The 27709-nt window shown below is 38.5% G+C and overlaps 1 protein-coding gene across 1 annotated transcript in view; it reads right to left on the bottom strand.

Moving 5' to 3' along the window:
- The window catches only part of ST8SIA1 (ST8 alpha-N-acetyl-neuraminide alpha-2,8-sialyltransferase 1), a gene marked incomplete at its 5' end in the record, with an annotated part of 129383 nt that overhangs the window by 41712 nt on the left and 59962 nt on the right, over positions 1 to 27709 (bottom strand). The window contains 2 exons of the mRNA XM_080638953.1: positions 8685 to 8777; positions 13552 to 13661. Of these exons, the coding sequence (XP_080495079.1) occupies positions 8685 to 8777; positions 13552 to 13661 (203 nt within the window). The remainder of the gene's footprint in view (positions 1 to 8684; positions 8778 to 13551; positions 13662 to 27709) is intronic.

The following is a 27709-nucleotide window of genomic DNA, read 5'->3' as shown; positions in this document are numbered from 1 at the left end:
TGGAAGAGAAGGCTGCCTGGACTCCAGAGCACACTGGGAAAACATATTTCCTCACCCACACCCTCTGGGATTCTTTGGCTTGGAAAGCAAGTCCAGCCAAAGGCTACCTGAGTGCAAGAGCCAACCCTCCCTGATGAGAAAAAAATCCAAGTCAGGTGTTTGGTGGGTGTAAAGTATTGCAATGGGAGCTACAGTGATTTACACCAGGAAAGAATCTGTTTCCCTAAAGGACTCCACATTGGCATTTCTTTCTCCATTCGTACTTTTGTTCAGTGTCTATTCTAAGTCCTACCAATTTAGTCTTATCATTGAAATTCACATTGAAATAGTGTAGTGAGATTTTTATTGAGGAAAACATTGCTTTTGATAATAAACAAGCAAATCTTTCCGGACATTATATGAATGGAAATATTGTTTGTGAAAACCAAAATGTCATAAAAGCAGAAAAACATTTCAAATATTTTTGCATTCATTATAACAAATTCTGTCTGAAAATTGTTGGCCAGATTTTGTCCTCCCCAGATGAGAGTGCCAAAATAAAGCCAGGAGGAGGCTTCTAAGGCATAAGCTTTTGATGACCAGCCTAGCAGCTGTTTCCCCAGCCTACCTTGCTGCCCAGACTGAAAACTGACAACTGATCTACCACACAGCCCATCAGCTGCTCTGCCTGAGATCAGCAGTGCTGGGATCTCACAGGTCTGCACAAATCAGCGAAGACTAGCAAAAGAATAAAATCTACCAGTCTGCTCAGCTAGAATATCTCATTCCCAGCAATCACCTCCACTGTTTAATGAGAAAATAGGTACTAATTAACCTCTCTGCCTCTTTGACATCCATGTTTAATCTAAAGCTTTTGTTCAGTGGCTAAGCCCGTAAGGATAATTCTTATACTCTGGTGATTGTCTCCTGAATTTGGAGGCTTTCTTTGAAATTTATGGGATCACATGGTTGCAGATGCTGCTAACGGTAAAAGTTATTTTTTTAGAGACAGGAACAAAACAAAAAGTGGGATGTCACAATCTGAAAGACTGCAGAGAAGTTGTAGTTTTCTGTGTTCTCATTATCTGCAGTCTTTCAGATTGCAGGCTGCCTTGTGCCTTCATTTTAAAAAAAGAAGGAAAAAATATATCTATTTGCTTTCCAATCAATATTGGAAATTATTATCAATATTGTAAATCAATATTGCAGTCAAAGACTGCAAAGGAAGATGAGCTACTTAAATATGGATTAGGCGCTAAAAGTCTTTGGAGATGATACTCTGAAAAAACCTAGGTTTCTCATCAAGACACTAAACTGCTTGATCCAGCAAAACACATATAAGTTATTCCACTCACTTTGAAGATTTTACTCACATACTTAAACATGACGTACTTGGGTATGTTATTCCACATACTGGCAGTAGGATTTAGAAGCCCTTGTATGAAGTCCTATTACAACAATGTAAGGATAAAAAAAATCCCCAGCACTTTAATTAAAAGCGTTATTTACTCAAGGACATATATAGCTTTCCCATTTCACAAACCTAAGAATGGAAAATCAGACAGCTGGTTGTCTTTCTGTTTGGCACTGCTGGAAGACTCTTCAATACAGTGGTCTGAAGAAGACACCAGCAGGGCGGGAGGGAAAAGAGAAACTAAAGCAAAAACCAAAAGTCTTCCTGCAATGGCTTGCCAAGAAAATGAAAATGTGTGAGACAATGTGTTAATGAATATCAGCACATATGGGCAAGAACTGGTGATTTTGGTAAGGCAAAGATTTGCAATTAAAATGCCATTCAAAATAGAGGTAGCTATGATTATCATCAAAATCCCACTTTAAGGCAGGAGACATACAAATGTGCGTGTAAGATAATGCATCCTAGTCCTCTCCCATTCTACAATAAATATACATTACAACTGAAAATAGAGGACATTTCAGTCAGAAATCCAAATGGAGTATTTTAATCCTGGTATCTTTTATCTTTGCTTTATGATAATTACTAATGAAACATTTAATTTTATTTAAGTGAAAACATCAAGTTATGACTTCATGACATTTCATTTATAATTTCCCATTTCATCCCTTTATTAATTAGCCCTTTAAATTACTGTAACATGGTGACTTTTATAGAAGTTCTCTGTAAAGTTCTTCCTAATATCTAGCAATTGTTTTTATTGATGAGGTATTGTCCTCACCCCCATCACCTTAGATAAGTGTACACCTAGGAAACTGTTGCAGCTCTCCTCAGTCTTTCCTTCTCCCTTCTTCTCTCCTACCAGATTAAATAACTTTTTCTCTAATTCTCATTTTCTTAACCCAAAATTTCAGCCCATTTTTTCTCATCTCATCAACAGCCACTGACATGTCTCTTTGAAGCCACTAGTACATTTTGAGACACCTCTAGATCCAGCAGTCCGTTCCTTGGGACTTAGGCTTCAGAGATCCTTCCTGCCCTTCACTGCACTTCGCAATTGACCCTCCAGGGTTGGGATGTGATGACTTTTCTAAACACATGCTACCCAAGCTGAGGCTGTAGCTGAGCTTAAATATATCTCTTCATGCATTACACTTATTTAGATAACCCAACACAGCATTTCCTATTATCTAAATAGTAGGGCATTGCCTATCCATGATGAGTCACTGACCTAATGCCACATCATCTTTTCAGCAGAAATGCCACCTAATCAGCAACTCCCCCAGTTTTTCACATATTCTTCCACACGTGGAGGACTCTACATTTGATTTCTGGGTAGCATTCTATTTAGTTTACATTTTGATTATATCTGTGAATGTCTGACTTTGTAGCCAAACTCTGCAACTTTTCAAAGAAAAAATCATCTAAATCTTATCTGTAAAAAGCAGAGGAAAATAGAAAATAGATTAACATTTCTTTGAAGTCTTCTATATACTTTTCTCTACTCTAAAATAGATTATAAACCTGTCCACACTGAAAATAAAAGAGAGAATGGGTGGATAAGAGAATAGAAGCCATCAAATTAAATGGGGTCAAATAATGGCTATAAAAGCATCAAACTGTCTTAATCAATCACAGCAGACTTTGTTACAGTTCCACATATTTCAGTTCATCAGCTGATAAATCACAAGAGCTGATAAGAAAGTCTGGATCTTTTTTTTCCTGGCTTTGCCTTTGTCCTGTTGGTAACACTGACAAGTGTTCCCCATCACTGCACTTTCACTTCCTTTTCTATTCAAGGGAGGACAAAAATAGGTGTTCCTCACAGAAAGAAACTAAGGCTTCAGTTGCTAATAACTTTAAAACTTTTAAAAGAACTTTGTATTAGAGAAGACAAAATAACGATTATCAACAAATGGGGCTTCACGCAACCTTCGTATACATTGCCCCTAAGGAAGCGCTTCCCAGTAATTTTATCCCTTTGCTGTTGGCATGAATGTTCATAGACTTTTGCAGAGAAACAGAAAAGGACAGTTTTGCAATGTGAATGGAAACAATGATTCTTATCACTTTGGAGTACTTCTCAATGAAATAATCTGAGAGATATTCAGATAGCAAGAATGAAGTAAGAACCTCTGTGAAATATTTAAAATCTGATGATTAAATGGCTTAACAATAAAAGATCTTCTCATCATCTGACTCTTAAAGAAAGGACAAGATGAGCAAGGAGTGTTTTCCTTCAATAACTTACTCTATGAGTGAGTTGGTTTTGGTTTTTGGGTTTTGGGTTTTTTGGGTTTTTTCCTTCTTCCTTTTTCTACCTCTTGTACCAAATTAAAATGGAACTACCTAGGAATGGACTTTTTACTTGGAGATATAATCATAAGAAACTCTAGTGTATCACTCATTTTCATGAGTGTCAGCAACCAGCTTAATATTGTATATTCATTTAATCAAAGATTAAGGAAGCTTTTATCAAATTAAATAATTGCCTCAATTCCATCTTTTTATTCTTAACAGCTTAAATCAACTGGATTCAAAGATGTCTTCAGGACTGAATCCAGGAAAGATTAACTGTCTCCAAGATGCAAGAAGAACTGGAAAGCAAATTTAATCCCACTCAAATTTCGTGGGAACCTAATAAACAGCATCAATATTTAACTGACATTTCAAAGTGCAGAAGCAGAATCATTGAATTTGTTAGCCTTTAGTCTCATTCGTTCATTTTGCTTTAGTGCAGGAAACATGATGTAGCAAAAACTTGTCAAATATTACAGAAATCAAAAAAGCAAACTAATATACTGAAAATAAAAGGTTCATATTCAGTGATGGAAGTTCATGCTGAGCTGCAAACTGTAATGACTGATTCTAAATCTGGTTATTTAAGTTTCAGTCATGCTATTTCCATTGGCAATGTTATACAACTGTTGAGAGACTCCACTATAAAAAGTTGAATAAAAATATCCACATCTCCACATCCACCTCAGCTAACCCTGTGCTTATTTCTATATTCAAAGCAATAGGGCATGCTCTAGTAGAAACCTGTGGTAGCAAAAACATGGATCAACTACACTCCCAGCCTGTCCATAACAGCACAGGTATTTCACAGAAATTTTCATAATTAATCTAATTAAAGTAACTTCCAAAGCCCTAAACACATACACGGATGACCTGGTCTTCATCCAAGTGAATTTACACTCTCCCCAAAGTACAACATGTCTTTCTTCCAGCACTATCAGTGCTGAGAAAATACAGCACACTGAAAGGAGAAGTGGGAAAAGCTTCACACAACTCAAGCAATTATCAGGTTACATCTCAAAGACAGTGTTGGGAACTGCATGTTACACACCTTAGGGGCTTTTATCAGTAATACTGGTGCTGAATTATGGGGAATAAGGGAAGCTACCACAGGCACTGTGCCATTTTCTAATGACATTACTTCTACACCGGTCAGAATCACCAACTCAGCTCATGAATAGAATACCAACAGACATCAGTCAATTGCAAACTTGCTGAATGCTGGAAAACCAACTATTTGGACTATTATATCTACATTAATGGTGATATATATGTGCATGGATTAGACTGAGTAAGCAGAAATGGCAACTGGAAAGGAAGATTGCTGCAAACAGCATTTATTTGCAGATTTAATTAAAAGTTTAGAGAAAAGAGTATTATCATGTGACATTTGCAAAAACTGCTGAAGATAGTAAGAAATTGTAAGAAATTGGTTTCTCTGAAACAGCCCAGAGCCAGTGACTTTCGAAACACATAATATCTGCATCCCAAATAGTGACTCTTTAAATTTCTCAGTCAATCTTACGCCATCGGTCAAAAATAATCACTGCCTAATTATTTGCATATTCACGTGCGATCCACTGACTAGTTTCTCTCCATAGCTATAGACATGTGTTCAGAATGTAGAAACAATCACTGCAAATGGCATAACCTTGCTGATTTTTCCCAGAGCCTAAGAATGGCTGTAGGCACATCACAAAGAAAATAAAAACCAGGACAAGTAGAGAATAATCTTCTGCCTACAAAATGGTTCCATACAGATAAGGCCAAGCTGACTAGGGTGGTAGGGAATGAACGGGAAACATCAAAGGTAGGAAGCTTTTTGCAGTCCCTCAACAGTGTTAAGGGGTAGAGGGTGGGAGAGGTCACAGCAACCCCACAAATAGCATTATGCAGCATTTCAATCCCAACTGCAATCTCAAAACAGGGGTTGACAGAGAAGTAAGCTTTGAATGCACAATGGAAAAATGAGTTTTACACAGGCTCAGAGGGCTGAGTGAGTTCCAATATTAACCGATGGGAGATGCCCATGAAATGTTTTAGACAAAAAAAAAACGAAAAACAACTGGGGCAGTCGTCGTGCATCCTCCTGGTCAGCCGTGGAAATTTCCATCATAATACATTAATTTCAGTATTATATGAAGCAAAGTTAGGGTAGGAAATTCCTCATCATTTTTCAAAACCAAATGACGACTGAGCACAGTATTTTACAAGTGAAAGCTGTACTACCTGCAGTGTCACATTTCCTACTTAAAACAAAGTAAGAATCTCTATGGTTTGAAAAATCTCTATGTTTTGCAAAAAAACAATGTTTAGAAGCTATCTCTAAAGTCAATGTAGTCCCAGATGAAAATCTTGAGTCTCCCATCCTAAGGCTGTAAGCCTAGAGGGAAATGGTGGTAGCTCAGATATCACTCTGCAGTAATTACCACCAACAATTTTGTTTTCTAAAGGCAATAATTCTGGGGTTAGAGCAATACAAAAAATTGTCTCCACATCCCTGGTATGAAAACTTTGTCCTATCCAACATGCCTCATCATCAATAATCTGGTAAGGAAAAGCCTTTTAGAAGCCATGAATGATGTTGCAGGACCAATTCACTAAATCTGCCTTAACACACTTGAGAGATAATTGAGATGTCAAGCCTCATCAATATCAATCTACTCAAAGTAAGGACAAGGGGAGAGGGGAAGAATGATAATGAATAATAACATTATGTGAAGCTAGTTAACTTATAGCATAGAAAGAGATAAATATCAGTCACCAATCTAAATGTCCTTGAATTGCATAGAAGTCTGGGCTTACAAGAAATCTTAATTCCTTAAAAAGCTTCCTTCCATAGAAATTGATTATTTTTTTACACAGTACCAGTCTTTTTTTCTATTTTAACTTCCAAGATTTAACCTTTTTTTCCAACTCTAACTTAACACACAGGAGGTAAAATAACGAGTTTGGACAGCATAGAGGAAACATCAGTAAAATATTATCTTAAAAAAAAACAAACCTAAAATGCTTCCTGACAAGGCAGAGGAAGAAAAGTGTCAGATCTTTCAAGAGCTCCAAGCCTCAGAAGAGGCTTCTGTCAATTTTCAGCAGTATGAATTTTCCTCTGTGCCATTCTCAGTCACTGGCTGTAGATCTCCTCCTAATCAATACACAGGCGTATACATCACACATTACTTTCTCAAAGGTCTTGCATCCTATTTATCGTCCACTCACTTTGAAAGTTGACATTGCCCACAATCACGTTTCCTTTTCCCCATCCATCCCTTCCTCCCTTTCTCTTTTCCCATTTCCCTCCCCCCCCTTCAACTCCTCCTTGTGATATCCCCTTTTCACAAAATAGCATCTCACTCTCTCCATCTGCTTCTCCAACCATCTGCTCACTCCTTCCCTTCCTTCTTGCTGGATAACTCCACAGTCTCTCTAGCGTAACTTCTCTGTCTCCCTGTAATATCCCTAAAAACTCTTCTCCTCTTCTGTTCAAAAATAGTAAGTACAGTGAGTGTTCCATGCTAGGCCTTGTTGGGGGGTGTGTGCAAAATAACTATCCATGAGTTTAACAACCCTTTGCCTTGACAGCTGCAAAGTACTTTGTAAGCTTCATGTTTCATACTGCTCCATTTTATTCAAAATGCTATGGCCGAACTGATCTGCTTTCCTTGATGGGGTGTTCTGGCTAAATCATACCACTTCTTAAATCAACCTCATTAGCCATCTACATCCCACAGTATTTTCAGATTCCCCATCTTCAGGGCCACTGCCCTGAGCAGCTCTTTGTTGCCTGGCACCTGGTGTCATCCTCTGCCAATTCTGCTTGGTTTGCTTTGATCTCATCCCACAAGCACTTCTCTGCCTTCTCCTATTCAGACACTCTCTGCCTGGAATCAGCTCTTGAAGCTGATTACTACACCATTTCCCTCTTGCTCACCCTCTCTTTTCTACTCTGCCAAAGACTGTCATCTTTATCACACACAGAACTAGAGAACCCTTCAATTTGTGATAGAGAGGGAAAATATAACATTTAAATACCATCAAACATCCATTTCCAAGTCTGTGCCTTTCTTCTTTTTAAAACACCTGGCTTTCTATTATTCATTTTATTTTCCTGCTTTGCTTCTTTTCACAATCATTCACCTCCCAGTACCTGCATTATACATTTCTTTATGCCTAATCATTTTCTGTTCGTCCGCTCAGTTTATGGGTTTTTTCCCTCTGTGGTTTTCAGTGAACATGGCAGGTTACTAGCAGATCTTGTTCTGACTGAGAACAGCCTACGTCATTCCGGGTGATACACAAATAACATAGCAATTAAAATTCAAGAAGGCAAAATCAGAGAGAAGGCATTGACTCCCCTCCCCCTCTCCTTCCATTTTCTTATCAGCTACTGACATTTGGAAAATTCCAACTAACTCAAATAACAAAATTTTGTCCCAGTTTCTCAGGAAAGTAAGGCTTGTAAGATAACAACCTGCTGATCGGTTCCATCCTAGGCACTTCTGTACCCATAAGTCAGTATCAAACAATGTTAAGACAGCAAGGACTCTGAAGTTATCAGTGGTGAAGCAAAGAGAAACCTAAATTAATATCTTTGTTCTCTGTGGGATGCAGCAGCCAACTGACCTGACCTGCAGAGTAGTTTGGGCCACTTACCAGTACATGCCTGGCTTGGAAGCAGCCAAAGCACCTCTGGCACATGCCCAGCACACAGTAAAGGAAGGGAGCTGGAAGGACTGAGGGGAGCCTGGTAATCAAAATAACTCTGTAAAAGCCAGCTTCCCCAAGTTTCCCTGCTTACAGTAAAAGGATCAGGGGCTTAGTCTTGTATTATTTCACCTAATGCCAAACTACTGCCTATGCCATAATTTCTAGATCCTTTTCCAGGTCCAGAAGATCATTAAGAACACAACTCTGATGCACTAATATCCATAACACAGATGAAGCATTCTTCTTTTTGTTTCCCCGACCAGAGTAGGAACAACGCACTCTCTACCTTTTCTGAATTATACTGGGATTCGCAGTCACCAGCTGTGTTTTCGATCCAACATCCTTGCTGTATTCACTGGATAGAGGAGGAAGGTTGCACCTGTGCATAGAAAGACAGTCAAGATTTTAAATGCCATTCAGGATTGACAGGCTTCAGCCTCAGTCTTTTTTTAATCTGCAAGTTTCCAGGTGTGGGGTTTGTTGTCTGGTTGTTTTTTTTTTTTTAAGAAAGCAGGCTGTCAGAAAACATGAAAGTGCTGTATAAATATGAGACTATGCTACAGATGTTCCCTACTGTTTCACAACTATAAGCACAATAGGTCAATTTTGTATGAGATTGTTGGGAAATACCTTTTGCAGAGACAACCTTATGTAACTACCAAGCAAAGACACAAACTTGGCATTTCTGACGGGCTGAAGGGCTGTGGAAGAAGCCATTATTATCTACAGAGAAGACTTTTTCTCCCCAAAAAAAAAATTGAGTTTCTGTTTTTCACTCTATTCTGTGTTATTTACCAGTATCAGGCTCCAGACTATTACCACTCTGTGTTATTTTAAGATTACATATCTTGCAAACAACAGGCAACTGGCATTTTTAATATTAGACTGTGGGATATCTTCAGCATACAGAATTTACCAAGAAAACACAGAGAAAAAATTTAAGTGGCTATATAAACATGTGCATCTCACAGTCTTGCTCTGGTGGGTAGGGTGATAACATAATAAAGAAAAGGTGACTGAGCAAATTTACTTTGGAAAGCAAAGAGCCAAGGCTCAAAAAAATAGAAGTAGAGAGAAACTTTGAGACAATGAAGTCCTAAATGCTCCATAGTAAAGACCTAGGAAAATGAGGAAGGTGCAGCAGATAAAGATGAAAATACATTCAAACAGTACCCAAGCCTATGCACTGTTCCAAAAATTACAGTCAGGAGAAATCGACTCAGCAAGCAAGGCTGCACAGTCTTGGCTGCACTTTCCTGTATTTTGGTTTTGCGCAGCGTCCAAGGGAGAGGGCACTAGTGTGCACACAGAATACTCTCTGCTATTTTAGTTAATGCGAAACATCCAGACTCCATAAAGAAAAAACACTGTCATGCTACATCTGCATGTATTTGCATACAAATGTCAGCTCTCAAAACCATATTCTTAAATTCACATCATCAGGAAATGCCAAGGAGAAGGACAACAAAGCCCCACCTACATGGAACATAGATGGATTCAGACACATTCAACAAGAAAAATTTAACATTTCCAGGAATATTTTCTTCTTCACATGACTACATTTGTTAAGATGTGCACAATAAAGGAAAAGAAAAAGAAAAAGAAAAGGAAAAGAAAAAGAAAAAGAAAAGGAAAAGAAAAAGAAAAGGAAAAGGAAAAGGAAAAGGAAAAGGAAAAGGAAAAGGGAAGAGGAGAGAAGAGAAAAAGAAAAGGGAAAAAGAAGAAAACGGAAAAAGAAGAAAAGGGAAAAAGAAGAAAAGGGAAAAGAAGAAAAGGGAAAAAGAAAAGGGAAGGGAAGGAAAAGGAAAAGGGAAAAGCAATAAGCTGCTACCTGCACTATGTAGCATACAAATTAATTTAATACAATTAATACTATTTGAAGAGGTTGTAGAAACTCTCAGCAGCAGTTCTCAATGGCAGGTCAAACAAATATTTGTGAAGCAAGATATATAGGTGTTATGCATCAGAGGAGAAAGATAAATGACCTCTGGCAGATTACAATGTAATGCCTTCTGATTTGAATAAACACAAACTCATAGGCAAGCTTTTAAGAAGCCAGTTTTCATTGAAGCATATTTGAAAGCACTGTGAGGGACCAAGAATTCTCCCTAGTTCTTATTATCCTAACATCTCAATAATTAAATTTCTTTCACAGGCCAGTCTCAGATGCATTATTTAAACACATCTAATTCCTTTCATCAGTAAGTCTCATTCCCACCTTGTCTGCATGAGATATTAAGAAATGGCCTGAGTATCCAGAGGAAACTGCAAGAAATCAGTCGGTTGACAGAAACTTCTTCAATCTTCAGATTGTTTTCCTGAACAGGTCAGCAGAGTGCTGAGTGTTGTGCAGGTGAGGAACATACCAAGAAACAAAAGACTCATCCTAAGAAATTTCTTTTTCGTTATCTTACTCTTGCATCTGGTACTCAGGAATAAGCACGTGAACGCACAGAAAAGAAGGAAGCACCAGGCGTTTCAGGCCAGCGTTTTTAACACGAGCCTAAACGGAAGACTGGAACAGATTGGTCTGCCATATAGAAGAACAATATGACCTAGACACAGCCTTCAAGTGAGGAACAAAGTCATACAGAGGCAGACAGCGACATCCATGACATCCAGACATCCAGAGACATCCATGTCTTTTTCACATCTGAGACCTTCCAACTCATATAGGTAGGAACAGCTGCAAGGGTAAAATGAAACAGATCCTTCTACCCTCACCAGGCAGAAATGGCTCTTCTGGGTTTGGTCCAGACAGAAGCCTATTTCCCCGCAGGGGCAGAGAATCTAAGCAACTTGGCTGATGCATGTGAGCTTGGTAGATGCTGTGTGACTATTTTTGAATGTTATGATATACTAAACGCTAGGGACTAATGCAAATTTAATATGTAATTGCAAACATTCTTCTTTTTTTTTCCTTTGTGGCACCTTGGCCAAGTCAAGACAATAGCTGCATAAGGCAGCTGAAAGCCATGTTAACTTGTCTACAAACCCCAAAGCGTCTCTTCTCCACCTCTCTGGGAAACAAGCAAACCACAGTAGAGCCATGTAAAGTGGCTGGAGGAAAGGGAGAACTGTGAGATGTAGAAATAGTTCTTCAAAATCTAATGGCAAGAAAAATGTGGCTCTTCTGTCGAAATACAGACAAAAACATTGCTTAGGGTTTAGTACCCAACATTTCTCTCTCAAAATAATCACTAGCATGAAGGGAGGGGAAAAATAAGTTCATTTTCTTAGAAATAAAGCTTACTAACTTGAAAACTAGCCAGATACCAGAATAGCCTATTATAACCACGCTGCTTAAACACATAGACCAAATGCTATGCGCCTTTCTCATTGCACATGCAGTGTGATATGCCTTAGGGCCTGAAAACTACTGCTTTTCTAATCTCTATGTTGGTACAACTGTATTTGTAGAAAATTCTCAGCAACAAGATGAGTTTAAACTCATTAATTAATCCTGGTGATGACAATAGATCAGAGACTATGGCTGCAGTCATATGACAGAGCTTATGGAAGTACACTCAAGTGAAATCAAAAACCACGTAAACTGAAGGAAAGAACAAGGGCAATACCTGGCATGACATTTCGCACTGCGGATATATTTTCAAGATGTTACACAAATTTTATTTTTTTTTTTTATGAAAGATGTTATGCAAGTCACTACTGTGCTCTTTCTCTCTCAGCTCTCAGATTATCAAAATCAGCTTTAGAAAAGATCAACTAAATCCTGTCTTCCACCTGCTGTAAAAATACTTTCTCCCGGTAGTGCCTTAGTTGTGACCCAAAAGAACTGAAACATTTTCCATAAGTATGACTGCACGTCACTGATACAATACAGCCTGCAGGCAGCTACTGGGATTTTTGCAGGATTCTCCCTATCACTTATTTCCAATTCAAAATAAGTTTCTGAACAGGTAATGGTTGCTCTACCCTGCTTGGAAAGAAAAGGACTTTTCTGATCAAGCTGCAACAACTGATGGGTTTGTTTAGGTTTTTTTTAAATAAAAAAGTTTATATTGTTCTGTAACTGATTGCTCCCGCAGCATTCCAATTTTCCATTGCATCTAGATAATATTACCATGGTATATACCCTACAGTTTCTTATATTTAGTCTGTGGAACACCCAAGGAGTTTTGCAGTGATGGCAACCAGCACACTGCCTCTCTCCCCCTGTGCCTTACATCGTCTCTTCTGTAAATGCTCTATGTTTCCTTTTGCCTTTAGTTTGTTGTACTCCTTTGCTTTAACACTGAAGGCATTTTGCATCTTTGAGTTGCAAACTTGAAATCACAATAATACTGTTTGGTTTGCAGAAAATTTGTATGGCTTTATAATAACCCATCAGGATCTCACAAGGAGACCCGCTAAAGTGGGTGTTCATTATGTAACCATCTCAAACCCTAAAGAAACCCCATTTCTCAGTCTCTTTAGCACTCCTCCAGTTTCTCCCTTTTTTATGTTTAACACGGAAGGACTAATTTCTGTCTTTCTTCCTTACAGAATACAGACATAAAATGTGCCAAATTCAATCACAAAAGCAGCAACTGCTTCAGCATCCCTCCTGACAGGTTCTTATAACTTTAGGAAGGCTGGAGGGAAAGGAAATGTGAGGAATTCCAAAAACTCTGCATCAAAGAAAGGAGGAAAGGTTTGGCCTTTCCTCAAAAATCCATCCAGAAGCCAATCTTGAGGGAAGAAAAACATAGAGAGATTTTAGCTTGTTCCAGCTCATGTCTTTAAGCCTTTCCCTATAATTCAGTACCTATTGATGCATACGATGGCATTTAGAGTTGCAGAAGACAGAGCACAGGATGAGTGGCAGGATGAGACCCTGCCTAATGCTGCATAATTAAAAGAGGAAAGCAGCTCCTCAGTATCTCTTTGTGACACTGCACAATCTGTCACAACCTGCACCCACTCATATGCAAACAGTCCCCCCGCTCTACACACCCATTTACAGAAGCCAGTCAAAACCCTTTTTTGCCTCTCCTCACACTTTGACCCAAATCACTTGTGTAAAGCATCCTGCAAAGGGGGCGGGGAAACAAGGCAAATTATAACTGATTAATCACAATCAAATAGCTTTGAAAAGTCCAAGATTAACAGGGGGAAAGGGAGACAATGTGTCATTCAGGTTTCTGTCTTACCGCATCACAAAATCTGCTTGATCTATTTGTTTTCCGCAGCCGCTCTTTTTCAGGATCCCACCGTTTCCCACCACAGAGCATTTCTTCAGTGGCAGCTGGTAGGGAGTAGCCTAGCAACACAAAACAAGGACCAGTTTTACAGAGAACACACACATCTTTGTAGCAGCTGCTCCTGGATAAGCCGGGGAGCTGGCAGGGCTCAAAGTGAGGAAAGAAAAGGGAGAATTGGGAGCTAGGGAAAAAACAAAGTACAGAAATTAGCTAGTAAGTAGATGTAGGACAGGTCTTATCCCCGCTCCCTAAAGCAGGACACAACAGACGTGATACAGAAAATAACATTTCTGCTAAACCAAAACTGCCTAAGGTCATGAGATAGATACTGACCAAGCCACGCAGAGTGAGCCTTCTAGCCAAGCTGCAAGGACACAGGGGAAATAAGACAATAAGAAAAAAATAAAGAAAGAAAAGAAGGTCCGTGAAAGTGACCTTCCTGAGCTGATATACAAAAAGCACTGGGAAAGAAAGGAAGGAAGGAACAGGGAACGAGGTGATGACAGAAGGCCACTGGGAATCAGGGGTCACCCTGGCTCTCTCTGTGGTTGTTTTGCTGGGATAGGTCACTGTGAAGCCTTAGGCAAAGATATTTAGAGCTTGACAGCAACTCCTTAAACACTCAGCTGCCCAGACACAGGATAAATTAAAATTAGAAAGAGACTATTTTAACTAAGGAACTCTGGTAGCCGCTTAGCAGGGCATAAAAGAACAAAGTCAAATTGTCACGCTAGCCTATGCAGTAATAAATTAGATCTGTGTAGTTGTCTTCATTCCTGAAGATCCCAAAATTACGGGTGGGACACGTTCCTGTTAGCCCCAAGTAATTAATTTTTAGTGATGTCAGGACAGTCATTTAAATAGCACACAGTACAGCCCAACATATAAAAACCAAAAAGGCAGTGAAAATACACATGAATTTAAAGCAGTGTGATTTAGTTACAGAATGGATTTTTTTACAATATAAGAGTTAATATTCTCTTAATGCAAAAAAATTGTATAGGGATTTTTTTTATGTATCAACCCTATCAAAGCCTGACTTTGCAGTAGAGACAGAAGTTACTACACAGGTCTCCAAGAATGCAGATGCCACAGCAACAGGATGCACCACCACAAAACAATTCTCCTCTCCAGGAGGAGACAGTAGAATGATGGCAGCACTTGTCCTCACTCGCATGTACAGAACAATGTCTGACATTTCATCATGTATTCACCAGGCATTGCAATAGTGTACATGGTCCAGAAAGAGATCCCGCATTATAGCATAAACTGTATTTGTTAGGAATTATCTCTACTGTCTTACTTCTTTAGATTTATTCATTTTGTCTTCTTTTCTCAGCAATCTAAGTTTCATTCAGCCAGTATAAAGCCACAACCTGCTTTCTAATAAAAAATATTAAAGCATTTTTCTAACTCTGGATTAAGATCTGCTAAAGCAGAAAAATATATTTTAGTTTCCTGAAGCCCAGCCACCATTAGGAGCCCAGTGAGTGATAACATGGCAGTGCAATACTAAGTATGCAGCTGCACTCTTGTTCTGCATCTGCCTTCTCAAGAACAGTTTTTAATTTACACAGTTATTGAACTAGGAGCATATCTTGAGATTCAAAGGACATCTCATCTCTGAGGTGACCCTGGCCAAATGAGAGCTCAGATACTCAGTAAAGGAGGGAGGAGGGAGGGGATGGGAATCAGAGGAAATGTAAAAGAGATACATCTTATAAATAACAGTACCTTTCTTATTCAAGATATATCAAAGCTCCTTCCAAGAGAGCTAGTTATACAAAGGCAAGACTGTGACAGATCACAAAGGCAGCAGTTATTAAGCCTCGCTTTTAAGAGTTGTGGACACTGTCCTGTAAATTCTGTGGCTTTAGTACATGTTGAGTGGCCTTAGACATCCCAAAATAAACATTTAGGAGCTACTAAATGCTTCAAAATTCTCTCACTTGCAAACAGCATTTGAGATTGTTTGACATGACCTGCTGTCCTTCAAGGGAGGCTTATATCCTGTTATGTTCAAAGATGATAATATTAGTTGTCATTTGCATACATACTTTTGTTTCTGTCATGGTGTGACATGAAGCTCTGAAACTCTAGTCCTCCAGAGAGTCCAAGAAAAAAAAGAACCAGATCAGGGCTGCCAGGGTGATTTGGGGTAGCCAAAGGGAAGTAAAAGAGGTAGATAAAATCACCACAGTGGTTGCCCCTCTGTCTAACCTACAAAGAAATCCACTTGCTCTGTGATGAGGCTGAACGCAGTTCTCTGTGAAAAGCCAGCATACCCACAAGAGGTCACAGACACTTATGCCTCACTCAGCAAAGCCCTGTAAAGTTCACAACATGGCACAGACATCAGACAGAATCTACACGCCACTGTTCACCTTAAAATGTTCAATGGATGCATTTTCCAGAAGACTATACTTACAGACTTTCTACAGACATTTTTATGCAAAAGACCTAATCTGAGCACCATAATGGGGTGGGGGGTGTCATAGAGGCCTAAGGATTAAGTGTCCCTGCTGCTTGGTGGGATTTCAGCTCCTTTGAGCTTAATGGAGAGCAATTGCTTAGGATGACCTGGGAGAAACCTGCATTTGTTATCTTGCGTATGATTTTTCTTCACGATTTTTCTTCAAACATTTAAATCACAGATCTGTATTACTGCTGGGACTGCAGGGGCATTTCATGAACTCTGCCGTGAGCCTCTTCATCCAAACAAACTGCCTGGTTACACAAATCATACAAGTGAAACTCAAGTGCTGTCCACAAGCAACTACAAAACATATTGGTCCTTTTTCTCCCCACAAAAGTCATTTATCTTTTCCCTCTCTGGTGCAGGATGTTCCTTCAATGGCACACTTCCCTCCCCTCCCCCATCCAAAGGATGCTAATAGGACAGACAGCACAGATAAAAGCACTTAGAGGCTCTTCAAAGCTAAAATGCTGTGGACTTCATTCTGTGACCTCCTCCCATAAGCATTCAGCTCATTCCTTCCTTTGAGCTGCCCAAAATTGGAGGTGCAAAAAGCTTAAACAAAATTGCAACACAGTTTACCTAAAGGTAGCTCCAGTCCTAACATGCAGCAGAATTACTCAGCTTGTTACTAGCTTTCCACATCACTCCTAGGCTTTTAAGATGTTTCCCTGCATCCTCTAGCTGTTCCTACAGCTGGCTTGTCAGCATATGCGCTGTGGATTTAAGGTTGAATTTAATATTTAGCTAATAATCAAAACCTAGAGTTATTTTATCCTTCTAAGGGCAAAAAAGACATCAAAGATGGGCTCCAATAATGATTTGTTTCTTCATACCAATTGATCTTATGCTATCATCGTAGTGTGGGTGATCTGCCTTCAGATTTTTTGAATGTTATGTTGGGGTTGAAGGATTAGCAGAATGCTACAGCTTTCTCCAGAATTAAACCGGTTGCACTTATTTGTAAAACAGACTTGGGTATTCCTTGTAATTTCAGTAAGAGGCAATTTTCAATCAAAAGTGTTAGACTTCTAAGATGACGATGCTATTTAGAGATAATACTATATAGTAAACCCAAGTTTGCTTCAAGGTTTCTATTACCAGCAAAATATGTTCACAGGACTCACAAAAAACCTCCTCATGCTTTCCTTCTTTACCTCCCACAGTGTAACTCTTTGCTAGGCAAACTGTCATTTCGTAGCTAACAGCATATAAGTTCTCACATTGTGGGGACCCAGCTGTCATCTATGCTAAATGCTCACAAAAAATCTCAGTTGTTTTTCTCTTTAGAATTACAAGGTGGCCTAACAAATGCTGCCTTTGGGCTGTAAAGTTGTAGCAAAAGCATTTCCATTAACATTAGCTTCCTGGAACTCTTATTTTCATCGTCAACACATTTGTTATTTTCTTCATTCGTAAAATTTTAACAAACAGCTGGAGTCTTGTGAGTGGACTAGAAAAAAAATAGCACAGCAGCAGTTTACCTGGTGGAATAGAGAAGAAGTAAAAATAAAGACCAACTCATCCTTGTTTTTTTAAGCAATCACTACCCCAGAATATACAAATACTGTTAACTAAAACCACCTTGCATGCTGGGAATAAACAGGGTAAATTTCCTTAAAAAATAAATATCAAATAATTTCAAAAAGGATTTAATAAGGAGGTTTTTAAAAGGCATCTCCAAACAAAAACAAAGATGGAAGGGCCCCATTGTTTAATTTTCCCTGGTTTAAAACAATGAAAATCTACTGATAATCAATGAAGATGTTCCAGTTCATATTCATGTAAACAAAAGAACCTGCACATACCCCTGCAAATTGGATGACAAATAAGCACACAAAGCAATTAAGACTCCCAATTGAATACGAGACTAATTTAACAAAGCATCTATCCAGCAATTCACTGATTAATTTCATCATTCTTCTCAGCAGAAATAAATCAGTGTCATCAGTTAAAATAACATTATATAGTACTAACAAAATACAATTTATTTTAGATAATGCTACTCTAATTTGCTTTGATTTCATTGTTACATTGCTAATGCATTAATTTTTGCCCACTCTCTGCCAAAGACATTAATCAGCAACCAAGTTCTTACTGAGAAAAATTACAATATTCTGCCTGATTTAATGCTGAAGATGTCAAAAACATTGAAAACACAGAACATAAATTAGAATAGTTTGGGGTTTTTTTAATAAGCATCCCGAATTTGCAAGAAATGCTGTGATTTTACTGTCCCTTTGAGAAAGCAGAATCCTGATGAGAAGGGTATTGTTCAACTGATTTTCTTAAGGAGCCAACAAAACCCTGAGAGTTAATAAGAAGCTGAATTCTGATCTTAATAAAACATTTTCTTGCACCTTTAGGATGCAGCTGACGCTTTAAAGGCTAGCTCTCTATGTGTCAACCATAGGCAACAGTGGCCTCAGCTTTTTACACTGTCAGACATGGCAGGGTGGCAAACACTCCTTCTTCATTGTTTACAAATCATCTTCGGTCTGATGGGCCTTTTGTTCCTCCTACAGAGCTGTCAAGACATGACAGCTTGACAGCAACTGGCTCCAAAACCCATCACTGTCAGGGACAGCGTATTCTCTATGGGGGAATGTAGAGGGTGGCTGTGGCTCCTTGTACAGGAGCCAGAGCAAGAAGTACCTTGACAGCAACGAACACCAGATAGGATGGCAGGAGCTGCTCCTCCTGAAAGAGAGGGCTTTTCAGCCCATCTCCTACACTACACCACCACAGAGAGACAAACGACAATCTTCATTCTATCCTTTAGAAGTAATTGTTATTTTATCAGAAAAATACCTGTTTTCACTTAAAAAGAAAAAAAAATGCTTAGGGTTAGCATTTTTCTTCTGTGAAAACTTTTTTTTTTTTTTTTAATAAAAGATGGACTTTTCAAGAGCATTTTCTTTAAAATTGGGTGCACTGTTATCTAATAGGTATCACATGTGGGAGCTTTGCAGACATTTTATATATAAATCTATTTATTTTCAGCCTGGCCTTTCTGCTCATAACTACCAATTAAAATAACTGTACAAAGTTTGAAATGCATCTAAAATATTAACAATAATTTAGAATTTACTTTTGTATACAGAAACAGAAGAAACATGAATGAGAATAAAAGTGTCTTGAGGGGCTAGAAAGGGAGAAAATCTTTCTGTATCATAAATCTTGAGCAAATGCTGTGAGCTGGAAGATACATGAATTTGAACATATCAGGAGACCACAATGATACTTTACTGGCAGATTTACTAAATTCCATATAATTCCTAAATTGTTTTGTGTTCTTATAAAGCTGCATTACAAAAGCACATTACTGAAGCTGTGGAATGTTATAGGTTCAGTGTGCAAAATCTGTCAGAATCAGAATGTATGTTCCACTGAAAGTTGCTAAATGTGTGTGCTAGCTATAACTTGTATAAAATTCTCTGTAGTCCACTAATATATGAAATAATGTGTGACATTTTAAGCAAGAAGCAAGCCAAAAACCTTGCCTGTATGGTAATGCTCTCACAAAACAGAGGGATAGATATAAGCATACTTACAGTCCTTTTGTGGAGCAGTTCAGAATTAAGCCCCTGCCAGGTTGATCCCAGGCATGTAGCACCCTGGCACATGCTGTAGCATGTGTATGATAATTATGATCATGTGTATGATGATTATGAATATTAATAAATAAGCCAGATATGATTTTTCACATTCTGGACTCATACTACCAAACCTCAATATTTGATTACAAATCAATTTCCACAAGAAGAAACTGTGATGGTAACTATGAAATCCACCTAGGAGACAAGAAAGAGATCCTACCAGGGACCTCCAGCTACCTTATTTTCTGTATTTACTTTTTTTACCAGTTTCTTTGCTCCCCAGATGCACTGCCAACTAAGAAATACTGAAATCTGAAGCTCATTTCTCATGCAAAAGTGATCCAGGTGGGGCAAGCTTCTCTGCAGGTCCATACAAGCATGTCTCAGTCACGACAGCTGTGTCTCCATCAAGGATTGAAGTGGAATTAAACATACAAGCTCATGTAAACTTTGTGCTCCTCACAAATATGTACTTCAGGCAGTATTACTTTTTCTTGAGATTAATAACTCATGAAATATTTCTATGTGGACACAGGAATGCAGAAGAACACTTAGGAGACTGAACATGTTACTCTGCTGCTGCAGGAAAAAATCTTGTACCCAAAGGAATACATGGGTTATTAACTTCAGTGTGACCACACACCAAAGAGAGAACACTTTGCAACATACCTGCATATTCACAAAAGACACAGAGTACCACTAACTAGCTGGCAGTCACTTTCAGCTCAAGCTGTACTTTAAGTAGGGACTTCAAAACGGTGTGATCTCTAATAGCTTTCCACCCAGCATGAAGTCACCGTAAGTGAGTACTTGCCATGAATTAAAAGAACATTTCAAATTTTAATTCAATAGAATCAGCCAGCACAGTGTGGGGATTATAAGGGGGAAAAAAAAAAAAAAAAAAAAAAGACCAAAAACCAAACAAAAAAACAAACATCCAAAAAACCACACACACACACACACAAAGCCAAACCATGCACATTTGAAGATTGTAATGGTTTATTTTAGAAAACAGACTATTGATGGTGTATCATAAACAGCATTTTAAACAACGAATGCTCCAGGAATGTGAAAAGAATTCTCCCTTATAAGACAAAAGAGACATTAATGGGTGGGAAAATGCAAAGTTGTGGAAGATTTCTGGATCCAAAGTTTATGACTTGCAATGCACTAGGACCCCAAACTTCAGAGTAAAAATGACAAAAACGGAAATATTGCTTCATGATTAATTAAAAAAAGGAACTCAGCCTACTGGGTGCAGAGAGGGTGTCTCTTATTCTGAAAGACGCTATAGCTTTCAACATTTCCATGGCTTGAGCTGCCTTTAGTTGTTCCATGAAGAAACCCAGTTCCCTGTAAGCTCTACAAAATGAAAAAAATAAATGTACAAATTCCTCAAGAAACAGCTTGACCAGAATTTTTAAATAGCAGCCTCTGTTGGCTTCCCTAACTGCTTGCTCATACACTTGAGCAACACACTTGATTTTTTTCTTTTTCAATTCTGTGTGGTAAGAAGTATAAACTTTGATTCATAGGTCAAATCAAACTCTGCCAACAGCCATTTGCTGAGAAACACTCAGGAAAACCTTCTTTTCACCTGACCTCCTAGCACCACCAGATGCCACAATGAGCTTGGAGGAAAACACCATCCATTGTGTGGGGTTCTCAGCCTTGCCAGCACCCTTGAATGTAGGTACACAACACCGTCCCGCTTAGAGTGCAGTTGGCTTAGACTCAAATGCTCACATTGTGCAGCATTTATACATCAGGCAGCAATTCAACCCCCCCCAGTTCTCTTGCACTCAATGGCAGAAAAACATGTGGACATACCAGGTATTCCAGTGTTTTTTTGATATTGCATTCTGCTGAATGCTTAGCAGCAACACCTAAAGAATCTTTGGGGCTTAAACAGCAAACTTTCAGAGGCTGGTCTTAAATAGTTTGCCCATCTTAAATAGTTTGCCCCACTCTTTCCTTGTTCCTTTCTTAATCTGCTCCAAGTCTGAGCAGAAAAAGCTACGTCCATCTAACGGCGTATACCAGGGTTGCACTGACACAATGCTCTCAGCTTAAGTCAAAAAAAAGTGCATCAAAACAATTTTGCGTTTTGACCAAGCATTTCACGGAAAGAAGGGTAAGCACAAATCATCACTTCAGGGGGATGTTGTGGTTTAAACCCACTCGGCAACCCAGAGACTACGCAGCCATTCGCTCACTCTCCCGCCTTCCTCACTCCGCTCCCAGGGGGATGGGAAGGAGAATCGAAAGAATGTAACTCCCACGGGCTGAGATAAGAACAGTCCAGTAACTAAGGTGTAACACAAAACCACTGCTGCTACCACCAATAATAATAATGATGATAAAGGAAATAACAAGGGAAGAGAATACAACTTCTCACCACCCACCGACCGACACCCAGCCTGACCCAAGCAGTGATGTAGCCCTTCCAGGTAACTGCCCCCAGTTTATACAGTGGGCATGACGTGCTGTGGTATGGAATACCTCTTTGGTTAGTTTGGGTCAGGTGATCTGTCTCTGCTTCCTTCTGGCTTCCCCTCCTCCATGGCAGAGCACAAGACTCAGAAAGTCCTTGGTCAAACTAAACATTACTGAGCAGCAACTAAAAACATCAGCGTTATCAGCTCTGTTCCCATGCTGAAAGTCAAAATCACAGCACTGCACCAGCCACTAAGGAGGAGAAAAATGACTGCTACTGCTGAACCCAAGACAGGGGAAAAACTACTTTTTTAATATCTTGCATGTCTATTAAACAACAAGAGTAGTTACTATTTTACAAGAGTTTAATGAGTTATTCTGCATGCCTGGGAAAATGCAGTATGTACTTTTAAACTAGTATCCTCCATTGCAGCATACAATATCCTAGCTGTGGAAGTTACTTTGTGTAGGCGCACATTTTAACTTTTATACACAGAAGTTTTTGTTACAGTAAATAGCTATTATATTCCAGTTAGAGAAATGTAGATAGAAAAGAAATAATATGATTGCTCGGTGACAAAGTCCTTCAAACCAGACATATTTTCTCTCTCAGCAATTTCAGGATGGAAGAAAAGGAACAAACCAAAACAGACTAGGGAAAACTGCAGGGTACCTACTTACTTATACCTGGTGTAGTATAAAAAGTAGACAATGTACTCTCATGCTGAATTATGCTCTAGTGAGAGTGTGGGACAACACACAGTCAGCAAAGATGAGAAAACGCTTGGGAATTCTGCAAGACCAACTATTGTTCAGTAAGCAGTCCTACTCACTGATTTTCCAGGCTTTACAAAGAATTTCTCACAGCAGTTTCGTATATGTACATTGCTAGGACCAATCCACAATGAAACACGCAGTTACTAAGCATTTCAAGAGCAACCCTAACCCTGTAGAACTGGTGCAAGATGAATATTTCTACAGTCTCATAGCAGAATACAAATGCTTGCGAAACGCAACAACAGCCTGCATTGAACTTGGGTGAGGATAGGAAAGACAGCACTCAGGAGGACTGTGAAGAAGGTGTCAGGAGACCCATCTGCATAGACGTGGTTGATTTATTAAAAAGCTCATACATCTATAGAAACACAAAGTTCTCTAAAATGTTATTAGTAGCACACAGTATATGCAATAAATAAGGTTAGTTTCAGCTCATAAAAAATATACAGGGCTTCCAATTCTACTTGTATAAAGGACAATAACACTCAAACAATGGAATTGCTCTCCGAATTCCTGAAAGCCCTCTGATCCCACTGATATGAATAAGAAGCTTCAGTAAAGGAAATCAATCAGCTTACATAGACACCAAAATAGGGATTTAGTTGTCATGTGATAGACACCTAAGTTTAAAGCTCTGGCTTTTACTTTTCAGACTGTCTTAAAAGCACTTCCATTTAGCTGGTATATTAAACAATGAGCTTCTACAAGGAAAAGCTCCACTAATCAAAAAACATTCTTGCCTTTGCTTTACCCCTAAATAGTTCAAATGAATCAAAGACATCTATTGAGTTTCACTAGTTAAAAAGACATCAAAGACAACTAGCAAGGATTGATCTTTCTCGGAAATTTGCAATTAGAGTTTGAGCAGAGTTTAAACACTGAGATTGGTTTCTGGCAGCATGGAAGAACTGCTGACTTTCTTTAATACTTGCAGACATTTTTTTTTTTTTTTTTCCTCTATTAATGAGAAAAATTGAGCCTCTTTAAGAAAGCTTCACCTACAGATATGGAGGAAATTCCTAACTACTTTAAGACAAATTTTACAATACAGCTTCGGATCTATTTACTGATCTTTCTTGGTTAAATAAAATAAAATCATTTCCTCTTATTACAATTAAGTAAATGTAGTTAAACAGCAAAGATAACCACAGCAAAGAAAGTATAGCTAGGATATATTTTAGGGGTTCTGGTATTTCAAGCTGTTTGGAATAGTTTACGAGCAGTGATTGAATGAAAAAGCCTTATGATACTGGGTTGCCCAGAAACATTTGAAAAAGTCCAACATGCAGTGTCATCTTACAGAGTGAGTGGGTTCATTCACATGCAGTACTGAATTGATTGAAACAATAGCAAGAATTCAAAGAAGTGAACAATGACTTTTTTTCTCCCCATAGCACACAGTCAAACCAAATACATAAAATATGCTAAGAAATAAAAATCAGTTTGAGGAATCAGTAAATGTACCCAGCTCCAAAGAGCCATTATATCTGTGTCAGGTCAGGAGACTGCATCAATCTATATCTTACATCTTTAGCCTATCCTTCATCCACAAACCTAGATGGCATGTGAGCTGGCTCATGTAACTAACAACAAAAAAAAGTTGACTTATAAGAGTTGAAAAGCAAGTAAACATAGGCAAGGAAAACAACACAAAGAATTTTAAGAACTGCACATGAAACAAGGGCATAGGTCTTCATTTAGAGCACTATCTCTGTTTAGAGCAGTCTTTCTGAAGACATGTAGAGCCACAGTTAAAAGACCTTGCTGAAAAGTAAAGCGAGTGGTTAGTAGCATAACTGGATTTACATATAGTGAGTGACTACCAAATTGTTTAACAAGGAATGTTTACCAAACAAGGAAGCAATTAGACAAAAGCACAATGACATGCAATGTCATGTCTAATGGTTATGAAAACAGAAGCTTAGAAGTCCAGGGAGGCAGAGAGAAAAAGCTGCTACAATTACAGAATCAGTGAAATTTCCATAAACTATTTTTTCCAGTAATGAAAACAAAACTCTTTAATTTTGATTTTCACTTAGAGGCATGAGAGTAATTCATGACCTTGTTTGAGTAACTTATTATAATGTGATTTGAATAAACAACAATTTCTGTATCAATAATAAACCACTTAGTAATATAAGATTAAAACAGGGAAAAGTGTCATCTCATTATATAAGGGTGTAGGCTTCCCAAAATTCAAACAGAAAGTGTCATTTGTTGCAAACCTACACAGAAGTCTATCTATTTGGGTCTAGCTTCTCTGATAAGAGCACAGCAAAACAGAGGGTCTAGGCTTCAGGGACCAAACCCAACCTAAGATTAAGGTCTCAGTGGTGTAGTTTTTACATCAGACTCTGACAATTAGAAGTCAAGTTAAACTGAGCACACAGAAGCAACTGCAAACCTACTGAAAGGCAATACAGAACAAAATTAATTTCGCACAAACACGCCGTTTTCCACTGACTTGGTTCTTCCCTCAGTTTTAGTATCATATAATTCAGGTAACCTAGTCCAACCTCCTACTCCAGTTTGGTCGATATATGGTGTTTCTTACGTGCTTCAGTGTCTCTGCATCAGTCAGGTAAGTCTTTAACTGTCATTTGCTGTGCTGTTTCGCTGACCATCCGCTGCAGCTAAACATCCCGGGTCAGCACCCTGGCCAGCTCCGAGCCGCAGCTTCTAGTCCCCCGGTTGATCTGCCTGTCCCATCCGCCTGTCCTGTCCGGTCCCATCCCAGACCCCACCGCTCGCGGCTGTCAATCTGCAGGGATGGTCCAAGTACTCACCAAGATTATTCCAGTCTACATAATGGGAAGCACGTTAGCTTTGTTCTGGTTTTCATAGTAGTAACGAACTGCATAGCTCTCTGAGGCAGCTTTTAATACTTTTTTTTGCATCTTGATTATCCTGAGCAAATACAGCCCCTGTATTCTTGATAGCACATTTTTGGCACATCTTGCTCATGTCATTCATGTTCTACCTTCCATTCCACTTGTCAGGGGAAAAAAAAAAACAAAGAAAAAAAACCCAACCAACCAAACAAAAAACCCCATAAAACCCAAACTCTTATGGGCATAATTACATTAATTGAGAGAAGAGTTTTAAAAAAAAAATGATGTGTTATCCTCTGTTAGAGGTTGCAATTTGGAGATGACAGTGTCAAAAGTTTTAATGAACAGCAACTTTCTTCTGCCAGTTGAACGAATCACTGGAAATCAGAGTAGCCATGAAAACATCATATTATTCTTTGGGTTTTGTTTTGTTTTTTTTTTTTAAAGTTATTGTTAGACCCAGCAAATAGTTTTTCATCTTTCTATTATTTTTCTATTTTTTTTAAATTACAAAATATAAATTTTATTGTTTTTAAATATAATTTATTTTTCACTAAAAGCCATTCCCAAAGCACAAGCAAATCTAAGGCAATCTATTGAATGTCAAGATGACTCACTCTGCAGGAAGCTATTAACATAATAAGAATGTGCTGGACTGATTACTGCTGAGCGCTACAGACCAGCAAGATACTTGAGGTCTCTAGAGGGTTTTCCCTCCTCTTAGTTTTGGGGCCTGCTTCAGCCATTTTCAGACACTAGGCTGGGGAGAGAAGTTTCCTAACGGTAAACATCTGGGCCTTGTAACTTGGAAGAGAAAAGTGGTAAAAGAACAAAGGACTTGGAGTTTATCAGTGGAGAAGGTCTCCAACTGGGATGACAAGTCATTAATTGGTCTTATGCTGACCCCAGTCTCAGTACTTGCTAGCACATAACACTAACATTCAAACATGACAGACATAAACATCTTCTTCCCAGACTTCTTTCTCTGGCTAAGATCATCCCGCTCTGCCTCTTACACTCATCATACTGCTTTGGTTTTCATCTTTTTACAAAGAAGTCACAGAATACATGCCATGATCTTCCACCCTTTGAAAACCGACTTGTCTAATTTTGATACTCCCCAAACTTAATCTTCTAACTTTTCCTTTATCTTCCTTTATTCACATGAGGAATCTCATGGAAAAAGACAGCACAGGCTTGTGGTTGGCTTTTGATCAGACATGTAACTGTGTCCTCTAGTTTCATCTTCTCACAGTATCTCTATTTTTAGAGCTCTCTCAGTTAATTAAAGAGATATTCAAGTCATGTTGCTCTCCACTCATGTCTGAATAGCCTTTAAAGGGCAGACTTAAAATGACATTGTGAATGTTTACATTATATTTCTTCTCAATTGTATACAGCTGAAAACTGTCCCACTAAAAAAAAAGGAAAAAAAAAAAAAAAAAAAAAAACGAAAAAAGAAAAAAGAAAAAAGAGATGCTTTTTCCCCTAGGGATATAATCTCTCATGATCTCCCAAAATATGACCTGAGATTAGAAAATCAGATGAAGTTCTTTTCTCTTTCTGTATTTTTACCATCACTAGCAAAGATTCTGCACAAGTGGACCTCTTAAATCTTCCATTTTTGTGCTGGTCTCCTGACAATGCCATTCATGATACCCAGAAACAAAAGCCTATTAGACCATTCTACTGTAACAACCAAGTTAACAACAATACTGTGCTTTCTTTTCTAGTAAATAAGAGTGTAATGACTTTAGAATATGCAGAGGACAAGTAGATTAAATAGATTCTTTTTTTTCCCCTCTTCTACTCCTAATTACATTTTCATGCACTTCAACATACCCTTTTCACCAGGAACAAATGCTTACTCTGTCTTGGATTGCCATATCCTACATTTTTTCATTTCTTTTACTCAGCTCCTCCATCACTTTAGCAAGGCATGGCATGTTTGGGTATTCACCTTCATTGTTTCTACCACCAACACAGGT

Source organism: Psittacula echo (assembly GCF_963264785.1).
Source record: "Psittacula echo genome assembly, chromosome: 1".
NCBI lineage: Eukaryota > Metazoa > Chordata > Aves > Psittaciformes > Psittacidae > Psittacula > Psittacula echo.
The sequence above is the reverse complement of the archived record's forward strand: the minus strand, read 5'-3'. Positions and strand labels throughout refer to the sequence as shown.